At 67.0% G+C, this 12,335-nt stretch overlaps 1 protein-coding gene across 1 annotated transcript; it reads left to right on the forward strand.

The window, feature by feature from the left end:
• The first annotated feature begins 7,743 nt into the window (after positions 1-7,743).
• On the forward strand, positions 7,744-9,420 carry SOX18 (SRY-box transcription factor 18). The gene is made up of 2 exons (XM_060033231.1): positions 7,744-8,135; positions 8,281-9,420. The coding sequence occupies exons 1-2, from the start codon at positions 7,769-7,771 to the stop codon at positions 9,084-9,086; spliced, it is 1,173 nt and encodes a 390-aa protein (XP_059889214.1). The 5' UTR covers positions 7,744-7,768; the 3' UTR covers positions 9,087-9,420.
• The last annotated feature ends 2,915 nt before the right edge of the window (positions 9,421-12,335 follow it).

Here is a 12,335-nt window from a genome sequence, read left to right on the forward strand (position 1 = left end):
GGAGCCCTGAGCCCTGACACGGTGCAGTCCAACGTGGAAGCCACCCCCACGCAGTGTCCGGGCCGGGTGACCCACCTTGTGTCCTGCAGGTCCCACAATGAGAAGAGGCCGCTAGGTGGCAGGAGTGAGCCACAGACGGCCTGCGGGCCAGGTGGCCACCACCCTCCCCCACCCCCCAGGAGGTCCAGTTGGTTCTGGCCACAGCCTCGAAGCAGCCCGGATGGGGCTGTGTTTGGTCCTGGAGAGTGACCCTCACGTGTGGGGTCTGTCAGTGGGTCCCACCCTGGCCAGGGTAGCACTGACTGACCAACCCCAAAACCCCCGACTCCCCACCTTAGAAGTCCCTGGTCCCAGGGCCCCTCATGAATTCACACCCCCCAGAACCTTGCTCAGGTCAGTTACGGCCCACCCGAGACCCCTCGGACCCTACCCAAACTTGGGACCTTCTTCCTCCAAGGAACGTGCCCCAGCAAGCTGCCTGGGCCCCCAGACCCCCCCGCGCCCTCAGAAAGCGGTGCCTGTAGGGTGACATCAGGACGGCGAGCCTGGCTGTACCCACGACAGGGTGCCCACCGGGGCTCCAGACCCCACGTCCTCTTTGCTGCATCCAGGGAGTTGGCATACCACCCGAGTCACGTGGGGGGGATGCGTGAAGCTGCCCACGTGTGTGCACGCTGGGCACAGTACAAGTCACACGCACAGGGGCTGTGAGGCGTCTGTCTCCCCCGACTGCTCGGCCGGCCAGAAGAACCAGGCCTGAGTTCCACCCTCTGCTGCACCCCAGCCCCCAGACACCTACTGGGTAACGGAAGGAACGTGGCACCCTGGGGGGAGCTGGAAAGAACTTACACCTTCACCTTCTGGCCACCCCCAAGCAGGGGAGTCCCCAAAACACCCACCCCCCACCCCATGAGAGGCCAGCCCGGGACCAACTTGCCTGCTACTCTGGGCTGCAGCCCTGACACACAGACCTTCCTAGAATCAGGTGGGGCCCCGTCCCCACGACCCCCAGCCCCTCCACTTCCTCCTGAGACGGGCCCAGGAGGGGCAGGAGTGGGGCATGGAGAGCTGAGGGCCAGGGGCACCCAACAAAGAGGTACCAGGCCGTGTCTGGAGACTGTGAGCCATGAGCAGGGGTGGGGTGGGGGCACGGCTCCCGATTAGAGGTCAGAGGTGAAGAGGAATCAGCAAGGAGCAGGGACAGAGCCCCCAAGGGTGGGGGACAGACGAGCTCACCTTCCCAGACCCACCCAGCCCCCTTACTCCAGGATGCCCTCCTGGACACCCCACCAGTCCACCGCCAGGGGGCCTCCCTCCGTCCCCGCGATGGTCCCCAGGGAAGCGCCTAGTAGAAGCCCCGTTCCTGCCCCCACCCTGGGGCTGACCCCCCAGCTCCCCCTTAGGGCTGTGTCCCCTCCTGCAGGGGTCTTCCACGCCTGACCCCTTTATGGCGAGAGATACATGGGTCTGCCCTCAGGAGTCCTGCGACGTAGGGAGCCTGGCCCTGTCCTGGGGGCTCTGAGGGGGCAGACACAGCCCTGACAGGGGTCTGGGGATATCCCAGCAACGCGTCCAAGGTCCATCCCCCAAGAGACGTGCTGCACCTTTGGCCCAGAGGCCTGCCCCTCCCCCGTCCTCAGTGCACGGAAACATCGGAAGCTCAGGCCATTAATTTTTCTATTTGTGTCCCCCACCACTTGCCCGCCCAAAGCCGGCCATGACCCCAGCAGGTCGAATCTGTGCTTCCCTTCTGGCTGGGGCAGGGGCCTCGGTGGGAAGGCCAGTGCCGCCAAACTCACACGGAGACCGCTCCCGGTCTCCCCATGGCCACGGGGGTGGGGCGGGGAGATCTCTCAGCCCCAGAAGCCCCCACCCCTCCCCGGTCACCCTGTCGGCAGCTCTCCCCCGACACAGGCACCCAGCTGTTTCCGTACCCTATTTCGTCAGATCCTCCAGCCCACCCTGGGGGCTGCAGTTCCCCACCACAGGGGCTCTGTGGAGCTCAGACCCCAGCCAACCCCATCCAGGCCGCCCTCAGATCCCGGCCTCTGAGGTCAGGCAGGGCAGTGACCAGGGACCAAGTCCAGCACGAGTCCCCTGTCCCATGTGCCAGCGCATATCTCGGCTCTGCCATCCAGCCGCCCCCTCTCTGGGCCTCGGTCTCCCAGTCTGCAGAATGGGAAGAACCGCTGCCCCCAGCAGCCTCTCGCGGAAAGTCCCCAGCCCAGCCCACAGCCTTGGCCCAGGCCCAGCTCCCTCCCCCAGAGGCAGAACTTTGGGGGAGGCAGGAGGCATCCCCCAGAGGCCAGCAGCAGCCGGCCCTGGCGGCCTGCTCCAGGCTCGCTCTAACAATGCGCTTCCCCCACACAATTCCCAGAAACACCGCCCTCCCTGCCCTGCCAGCCCGCCAGCCTGGCGGCCACCCCACCCTCCCCCTCCACAGGGGCCCCAGCAGCCGCAGGGTCAGGGGCTCCGGTGAAAGTAGGGGGTCTGACTCACAGGGGTCCCCAAGGCAGTGCCTCCTGCAGTTCAGGCACACCAGCCCTGCCCTGGTGGAGAGAGACAAAGGAAGCTCCTGGGAGAGGCAGACTGGGGGCCGCGGAGCCAGGCCTTGGGAGGTGACCTTGGCCAGCCCCACTCCCACAGCAGACCCCTGCCCTTCTCTCCTAGTGGTGAGTTGGTGAGTCCATCCTTCTGCCTGCAAGGCCCATCTCCACACAGCAGCTGTGGAAAGCCAAGCCAGGTCACACCCCTCCTCTGCTCAAAACCCTCCCAAGCCGCCAAGTCTCCTTCAGATAAGAAAGCGAGGCCCTCCCAGGCCCCACACGCCCGCCCGGTTCCCTCCCCAGCACAGGTCCCTGCCCCAGGGCCTTTGCATGTGCTGTTTCCGCCGCACAGAAGCACAGAAGACTCTTCCCCACGTGTGCCCTCACTGCTTTCACGTGTTTCCTTCAGGGTTGGCTCCACAGTCACCTCCCGAACGGGCAGGCAGTGAGCAGCCCTCTCTCCCCACAGCCTGGCTCCGGATTCTGACTTCTTTGTGGATTTGTTGATCGGCTCCCTCTCCAGCAGAGCGGAAACTCCCCACAAGCAGGGCTTGGGGCTGCTTTGTTCCGCTGCTAAAGCCCTATCTCCTGGAACAGGGCCTGACCCACGGTGGGGTCAATAACCGATCGATGGACGGATGAGTGGATGGCTCCTGCCCCTGAGCAGGAAGGGGCAGATGGTCCCCAGGAACGCAGGCTGCCCCCCGGCCAGCTGGCAGCCCCAACCGGTTGGACCATCAAAGCCATTTGTCACCAAAGCCAGGGCAACAGCCGAAAAGAAACTCACAGCTGCCGTGCCCACCAGGCCCCGTGGGCCAGTGACCGACCACCTGGGGGGCTCCGCCCCTTCTTCCCATGCTTCCCAGGGCCAATGAGAACGGTCACCAGAGCCCAGTAGGCGAGAAGACGAGCCAGGCCAGCCCAGGGCAGGGCAGTCGGGGTGGGAGCCCGGGATACGCAAGTGTGTCAACACACAGTCCCCCAGACAGGACACGCAGAGAGCCCCATCTCTGCCCCACCAAGAGCCCCTGAGGGGGACCAGGGCACCATCCCTGGAGAACTGGGGCCGGGGTCACCGAGGTCTGAGCAAAGACAGCCTTCCCAGAGGCTGCCCGGGGCCCGGACTGAGAGGCATATGGGGGTGGACCCAAAGGCAGGAACACGGGGCCTGGCTGGCCAGCTGGGCCGGACAACTGGACAGACAGAGTGTCTGGCGCCTGCTCAAACAGGCTGGCCCTCCTCTCAGCTGCGGCCTTCCTTCCTGAGCTGGTGTTTCCTGGCTCCTCCCTGCTGTTGCCGTGGAAACCAAGTGGGGCCTGGGCCCCCGCCCCAGCTTCCCACGGAGCCCCCGCTGAGCACCAATTGGGGCCCACACAGGACGCAGGAGGCTGGATGACGAGCGTGGCCGCGGTGCCCCAGGGCTCGCCGGGCTCAGCACCCCGACTCCCCTCCCTCACAGCAGCCCGGCATTCGGAAACGCCTCTTCACGACCCCAACACCTGGGACGCCCACAAAAGCGACCTAAGCCAACTGCCCACAGCCCGCCTGCCCCCCTGAAGCCACCGTCACGGGGTCCTCCTCACACACGCTGCATTCAGCACCCCCCCACCCACAAGGCCCCTTCAACCCAGAGAAGCCCCCCCCCATTTGTTCCTGCTGGCCCAAAGCACTCAGGGGCGCGCCCGACCCCTGCGCGACAGCCCTGGACCTGCAATGGTACCATTCTCTCCACGCGCCCAAGAGGCCCACGGGGCACCCGACGAGCACACTGACACCCTAGTTCCCGCAGCGCCCAGCTCTTCTGGGACTCCCAGGTCCCACGACGGTGGCAAACCGTGCACTGACCCCAGCACTCCTGAGAGCACTGCCCTGCAAGCGTGAGCACCGTGCCAGCTCCCTCATAGCCCCGTGGCCCTCTGCACACTGCGCCCGGCACCCCAGGGCTGAGCAGGAAAGCATGGGTGGGGCGAGCCTGCAGCCCCAGGCCTGAGCCCCAGGGTCCTCCAGGACCAGGCCTGCCGCTGGGCGTGTGCCCACTGGGTTCTAGGCCATCGGGTGCCCTCCCCAGAGGCCACCCCCATCCCCACCCGCCTCCAGCCTTTGGAGCAGCCGCAAGAACAAGCTGGAGGCTCCGGGCCAGTCCTGGAGCCCTGGTCTCCAGGACCACAGGGAAGGGTCTGAACTGGGCGGCCTGGCTCCAAAGCCGAGGTGTCAGGAGACCAGAGACCTCTCCACCTGGATGAGCGTCTGACGGGGACCCCACTCCCGCCCTCTGGGAGCAGGAGGGTCCTGCCCCACCGGACTCAGTAATTGGTCCCAGCCCCTGCTTCTGCCCCTGCATTAGCCAGGCCTGGGCGGCTGGGAGCCTGTGAGGTCTATGCCCCGGGCAGCAGCGCCTGGGAGGTCCGCCACCCCCAGGGCCCAGCCAAGCCCCCACTCAGAGCCACCGAGCGGATTACCCAGCATCCCTTGCAGGCTTCGACCAGAGCCTAGGGGTCCAGTCCAGGCTGAGGGAGGGAGCGGGCGGAGGGCCAGGAAGGCAGTGTCCACTGGACGCCCAGGCCAGACCCCGCTCACAGAGCAAGCTTGCCCGCCCTCCCACCTTCTGTCTGGGGAGATGCCGGCTGCAGACAGGGCCCCCCCAAGGGTGGGTGGCAGCAGACCTGGACCAGGCCAGCCTGAGGGGGGTCCTGGAGACGTAGGAACGCCCCCAGACTGTGGATGGATCAGGGGCCACAGCTTGGTAGCCAGAGAAGTCTTGGGGAACCCCTCCCTTGGTGGGTGTCCAGGGCCAAACCTCCACTCTACTCCCCGCGGGGCCCCATGTCCCCATGGCAGAGTCCAGCCTCACCCCCACACCCAGGCAGACAGACACGAACACACAGACCACACACAGATGCACAGACACACACCTTGGATGCACAACTGGCCACACCCACGCCGGCCCTCCTACAGCCCCAGGGGGAACCCCCCGCCCCGAGGCTCCAAGGTCAAGGCCACCCTGCCTGCAGCTCCCACCCCTCTGTCTCCCCAACTGGACCACGGGCCAGAGCCACCGGCCCTGTGCCTGCCGGGTAGCACACAGGGAAGGGTAGCCTGACCCCCAGGAGGTGGGTGGTTACCCCAGGAGACGCTCCCCTTGCCTTGCCCAGCCCTGGCCCACAGGACGTGACAGCCGGACACCTGAGTTCCACAGCCCAGCCAAGAGGGAGGGCCACTGGCTGGCGCCAGGAGAAGCGGCCATCCTGGCGGGTGGGCACTGGTGGTGAGGTAATTCTGGGCACTGTGGCCACTGCGCTCCCAGCAACTTGAGCAACTCAGCTGTCAGGGGCTGCAGGGGGCCAGGCAGGGCCCCTAGGGGAACCCAAAGTCCGTCCCAAGGTAGGGCGCTTGAGCAGAGGAACCTGGAAGCCTCCTTCCCAAGCCCAGTGATGATAATCCCAGACCCACCGCTGCCCGGGCTGAGCCAGGCCCTGGTGACCCAGACCACACTCAGAAGGCTGCAGGGAGAGGCCTGTCGAGTGCTGGCCCCTTGGACCCATCCTTCAGCCTGGAGCGTTCCTCACACATCTCTCCCCACCAACCCCTGCAGGCTGCCCAGCCCACCCACCTACACTGGTCAAAGGGGAGCTGGCAGCACTGGGAGAGGCTGTGCACCCGTCCACCCCCAGGCCCCCCGTTCTTGCCTGCCTCCCAGGAAAAGCCAGTCTTCCCCCGAGACCCAAGGGGACCCACCTTGACTATCCCCAGTGCCCCAGCATGGGGTCAGTGTCCATGAATTAGGTGCCAGGGCCTGGGAGATCTGGAAGCCACCCAGGCCTACACCACAGGACCTGCCCTGGGGACAGGGTGCACGCCCAGCGGCCCCCAGAGGACCCCTGCGGGCACGCTGGCCTCTCCCCAGGACAGCTCCGGAGTAGCCGCTGGGGCGAGCTGTCAGACCCACAGGGGACCCACCCCACTCATAAGCACTGACTGTGGCCTAGAGGGACTACCAGGGACAGAGGACCCAGAAGCTCTGGCCACACAGACCCAGGGTCACCGACACCTATGGTCACGCACGCACCGTGGAGCTCCCAGCACATGGGGTGGGGCTCCTGATGTGGTAGTGGGGCTACAGAGCTCCCAAGCTACGGATGGATGTGCAGGAGGGAAGACTCATCCCAGCCCCAAAAGAACCACCCTCAGCAGGAGGGGCAGGGAAGGAGCCTGCCCTGGGGAAGACGCCTCAATGTCTGCAGCCCAGATCTCCTGCTGATGGGGTGGGAGGGGACTGCAAGGAGGCTAGAAGGTCCTCTGGAAACCCTCTGGGGTCGGATGGCCCAGGGGAAGGCCCCTCTTCCCCCCATCTGCCCCAACTCGAGGCCCAGCCTCATTCTCTTGCTGCAGCGCTGGTCTGGCCCGCTGGGTAACCAGCCACTACTGGTCCCATCAGGCCCGGGGAAGGGAGAGGAGGCCCGGGGCTCCACCCACTCTGGACCCCTCCCCTCCGGCTCTGCTGTGGGTCCGGGGCATCTACGCTCTCCGTCCCCTTACTCAGCTGCGACTGGCCCGGTTCCCAGTCGGTCTGGGAGTGGGGCGGGGGACACGGAGACCGTCTTCTCCTTTAACCCCGTGAACAGGCCCGGGCTGGCGGAGGGTCTCCAAGCCCTCAGCGCTGAAAGTCCCACGTGTGGGTGGAGGGTGGGCGAGCATGATGCCCCGGGGTTATCCAGAGCAGCTCCCCCAAGACACAAGTTGCTTTTCCCAAGGCGCCCTTCCCTTGGAGCCACCCTCTGGTTGGGGAGGCAGCCTTCCCCACTTCCTCCCCGGGGGCTCTGACTCGTTGCGTGTGTGGGTTCGTCTCTGAAAGCCTGACAGCCCCCAAGAGGACGCCCCCTGCCAAGCTTCGGGTCACATCAGCCACCCTCTCCCACTCAGGGGGTCTCTCCTTCAGAGGGTGCGGGGGGCGCCGCGCAGAGGAGGCGGAATCCGGCCGGGCCGAGAAGAAAGGGAGCCCCCGGGAGGAGGGGGCGGCCCGGGCCCGCCCCGCCACGCCCCGCCCCGCCCCGGCCGCCACGCCGCCCATTGGCCCCGCGCCGCTATATCTGGGCGCCCACCCGGCGCGAGGCCACCGCCGTCCCTACCGCCGCCCACCCGCCCCACGCGTCCGACCCCGACGTGCCCGCTGCCCACCCTCCGCGCTCCCGCGCTCCGTTCCGCCCAGGCCGCGCCCAGCTGGAATGCAGAGATCGCCGCCCGGCTACGGCGCACAGGACGACCCGCCCGCCCGCCGCGACTGTGCATGGGCCCCGGGCCCCGGGGCCGCCGCTGAGCCGCGTGGCCTCCCCACCGCCCCCGCCGCGCCCGCCGCGCCCGCCGCGCCCGCCGCGCCCGCCTCGCCGCCCAGCCCGCCACGCAGCCCGCCGCGCAGCCCCGAGCCGGGGCGCTATGGCCTCAGCCCGGCCGGCCGCGGGGAGCGCCAGGCGGCCGACGAGTCGCGCATCCGGCGGCCCATGAATGCCTTCATGGTGTGGGCGAAGGACGAGCGCAAGCGGCTGGCGCAGCAGAACCCAGACCTGCACAACGCGGTGCTCAGCAAGATGCTGGGTGAGTGGCTGCTGGGCGGGGGCGGGGACGTGGGGGGTTGGGGCGGGTGGGGCGCGGGGGCACCTCACTCCAGGGCGCTCGCGGAGCTCGGCGGTCCGCCTGCCCGCCCGACGGCACCCGGCTGACCCGCGCCCGCGGCCCGCAGGCAAGGCGTGGAAGGAGCTGAGCCCGGCGGAGAAGCGGCCCTTTGTGGAGGAGGCGGAGCGCCTACGCGTGCAGCACTTGCGCGACCACCCCAACTACAAGTACCGGCCGCGCCGCAAGAAGCAGGCGCGCAAGGCCCGGCGTCTGGAGCCCGGCCTCCTGCTCCCAGGCTTGGCGGCGGCGCCGCCGCCGCCCGAGCCCTTTCCCGCGGCCACCGGCCCGGCCCGGGCCTTCCGCGAGCTGCCGCCGCTGGGCGCCGATTTCGACGGCCTGGGGCTGCCCACGCCCGAGCGCTCGCCGCTGGACGGCCTGGAGGCAGGCGAGGCCGCCTTCTTCCCTCCGCCCGCGGCGCCCGAGGACTGTGCGCTGCGGGCCTTCCGTGCGCCCTACGGCCCCGCCGAGCTGCCCCGGGACCCGGGCGGCTGCTTCGGGGCGCCCTCGGCCGAGGCGCTCAGGACCGCGCCCGCCCCCGCCGCGCCGCTCTGCGGCCTCTATTACGGCGCCCCGGGTGTGCCCGGCCCAGGCCCCTATCCCGGCCCGCTGTCGCCGCCGCCCGAGGCCCCGCCGCTGGAGGGCGCCGAGCCGTTGGGGCCCGCCGCCGACCTGTGGGCCGACGTGGACCTGACCGAGTTCGACCAGTACCTCAACTGCGGCCGGACTCGCCCCGACGCCGCCGGGCTCCCGTACCACGTGGCACTGGCCAAGCTGGGCCCGCGCGCCATGTCCTGCCCGGAGGAGAGCAGCCTGATCGCCGCGCTGTCCGACGCCAGCTCCGCTGTCTACTACAGCGCCTGCATCTCAGGCTAGGCCGCCCGGGGCGCCGCGTGTCACCGTGTCACCGCTCTGTCTCTCTCGCAGGCGGAGTTGCCGCTACTCGTCATAGCCCCGCAGGAACCGGCAACGCCGGGGCTTGGCCGGGCGGAGGGCGCCCCTACGGGGCGGTCCCCACACGTCCCGGGGCTTGGCCGGGAAGCCCAGGCCTAGGACGTGTGGGCTGGCCCTGCCAGGGCTAAGTTTTTGAAGCGCCTAATCCTTTTCTTGCCGTGTATTTTCTAGAACTAGGCTGTATTTTTTACTTTGCCTTTTTTATATACATGAAACAACATATTTAATTTTTAATTAAACTTTTTCTTGCAAGGGGTTTCAGTGATGCAAAGCACCAATGTAGCAAGGGCTCTTTAAATAACGTTCGTTTGCTGTAAAGGAGGAGCTGGGAGCTGGGTGCCCCAGGCGAGGCCACAATAAAGCACGAAGCGCCTCTCCTTTCCTCGGAACTCCCGCGTCTGTGGTCGCTGGGGGTGGGGAGCAGTCCCCCCCAGGGCCCTGGGCGTGCCCTTCCCTCCAAAGTCCAGGGAGCCTGACTCGCAGCTGGGCCCCACAGCATGCACTTCTCCACCCTTCCAGGACACTACCCCAGACAGCCGATGGGAGGCAGGGGGCGTGGGCACTCCCCACCCTGCCAGGTCTCCACCCCCCAACCCCCATTTTAACTCAAGCCTCATAGCGGTCAGACTACACCCAGAAATTCCTTCCACACCCTCACCCGGGTTTCACCATCCTCATCTCATCCTGAAAACAACTTCCAAGCCCAGTGAGTGCCCAGAACCGCCTCTCTCTGAAGGAGGCTGGTGGGGTTGACGCCTGTCTGCAGACATGACATCCTGGGACTCCCATCCGTCATTCTCTCTCAACACAGTGTCCCCAGAGAGGGCAGCACCGTGACAAATCCACACTGCTTGCCAGGGTGACGTGTGCGGGCTCTACCAGTGACACGCGGTCAGTGACCAGAGCAGGGGAGCTCAGGCCTCACGTCTCGAGCCTCCACCTCTGGAACCCAACACACTAGCCTTGGGCCCTCTCCCAGCAGGACCGGACACCCTGTTTTCCCTCGGCTTCCTTGCTTCCACTAGCGCCCCCTCACTGGGGAGCCCATGGGTTCAGGGAAAGTTGGCAACCATCACCTTGGGCGATTCTTCTCTCCTGGGACCGGGTCCCGAAGTGAGGGCTCTACACACGCACACCCTTCTCAGGGCCTGACGGATCTTCCAGACCAAGATGAGAGGTTGTGTGTCCCTCTGGCCTGGCCTGCCCCAGTAGCATGTGGGGGGGGGGTCCCGCTGATCTCTGACAGCTCTGATGTAGTGCGTGTGCCACGGGGCGCGGGCATCTTGTGATGAGGTGCGCTGCTGTGTGGCTGCCATGAGCCTGAATCCAGCTGCGTGTGAGCAAGTGTGAGCAAGTGTGTGCACGTGCTCCGAGCATGGCTGTGATGCTGTGACAGTGTGGCCATGTGACTCGACGTGACCCTCCATGAGGATGACTGTGTGACACCCAGGGTGTCTGAGACTCTGTGTGCGCATGCGTGTGTCTGTGTGTCAGCCTGGGTGTCGGTGCACATGGGTCTGCTGCCTGAGCGTGTGTACAGAGGTGAACAGGGTGTGGGGCTGTTCTTACAGGTGTCCTGCCTCTGAGAGGCACGGGGACATCACCTCTCTGTTAGCGGGAATGAGCCCCACACCTCGGCGGGTGGAGTCGGGGAGTGACACCTGGGCCCCCATCCCCACCTCATGGTGAGCAGGGCCCGGAGACCTCAAAGACAAAGGGACAGAGAAAGACAAGCTGACGGGGGGGGGGGGGGGGGGGGGGGGGGGGGCAGGCGACGGACTCACAGGTGGAGAGAGGAGCCCTGGGCGGGTCGAGGCACAGACAGAAATGGCCCCCAGGACACCAAGGACAGTGCTGGTACACAGGAAAGAGGCAGGGAGTGAGGCCCAAAGGGACAAGGGTGGTCCAGTCCAGCCGCATCTGTCATGGTGGGAGGCAGCTCTGAGACACCAATGCTGAGTCCTGGGCTCACGCACGAAGGCTCTCATCACCCATGAGTGTGCACACCCAGCTCCCATGGCCCCTGACTCCCACTCTGGGCCTGCCCCTGGTAGGGGGACAGGTGACCCACCCACTGGAGCCCTGGGCTAGCAGGGCCAAGGTGCGCCCCCCCCCCCATCGTGGGGTTGGTCTCTGTACAGATGGGGACCCGTAGCCGCCAGACTCCAGCAGCCTCTGCCCCCTGCCACACCCTGGGGGGCAGACCCTCCCATCTCCTCCCCCAACCCCCTGGCCAGGGCAGGGGGAAGGGAAGACCAGCCCAGCCTCTCCTACCGCTTAGAGCCATGTGACCAGACCCTCAGAGGGCCCCCCTGTCTGGGCGCAGGCATCACCTCACCTGTGCCCCACCCCAGAGACACCCGTGGACACACATGGAGAGAGGCTGCAGGTGGGCAGGCAAGGCCGTCTCTCATGTACGTGGACAGCTTTCTAACATCCTCCTCACCCCACCCTCGGAGTCAGGAGGATGGGGGCCTCAGGGTGCCTGGGGTGGCACAGGCCCCACTGCCCAAGTGCGGAAGGGCCGAGTAGCTTGCTCCCCAGAAGACCCTCCCTCAGTGCCAGCGTGGGATGCCGGGGGGGGGGGCATGGGGGGGTCAGGGGGTCCCAATTTGGACCAAGTCCCTGGAGCCAGGGGCTGGGGGCATTCAGGAGCAGAATCAGGACTGGGGACGCGCGCACACACACACACACACACACACACACACTCACATACACGCACACATGCGGAGGGCAGCTGTTTTCAGAGAGTGCCTCAGGTGGGCACCATGCCTGGGGCCCTCCCAAGGAACCTGCCCTGCAGGCTGGGCCGCTGTCCTAGGCAGGACTACAGCTCCAGGGCCTGGGTGGTTCCAGCCCTGGGTCAGGCTTCCCTGCCCCCCACCCCCCGGCTCCACCCACCTGCTTCCCCTAAGGTCAGAGAAGGGATGTCCCCACCCCCAGCTCCCGCTGAGTCAGGCCCGCCAGGAACAGACCCAGGCGACCTAGCTCCTGGCGGGAAGTTCTAGCAGCCCGGCCTGGCCTGAGCCACAGCCCCCACACCCAGGACCCAGCCTAGCCTGGGGGTGACCTGAGCCGAGGTGTGGAACTCTCCCCAGCAAGCCGCCCACAGGAGGAGGTGGGGGGGGGCTAGAGCAGGTAAGGTGCACCCCTCTCCCCCGTAGGCACTAT

This window comes from Delphinus delphis, chromosome 15 (genome assembly GCF_949987515.2).
Source record: "Delphinus delphis chromosome 15, mDelDel1.2, whole genome shotgun sequence".
Classification (NCBI taxonomy): Eukaryota; Metazoa; Chordata; class Mammalia; order Artiodactyla; family Delphinidae; genus Delphinus; species Delphinus delphis.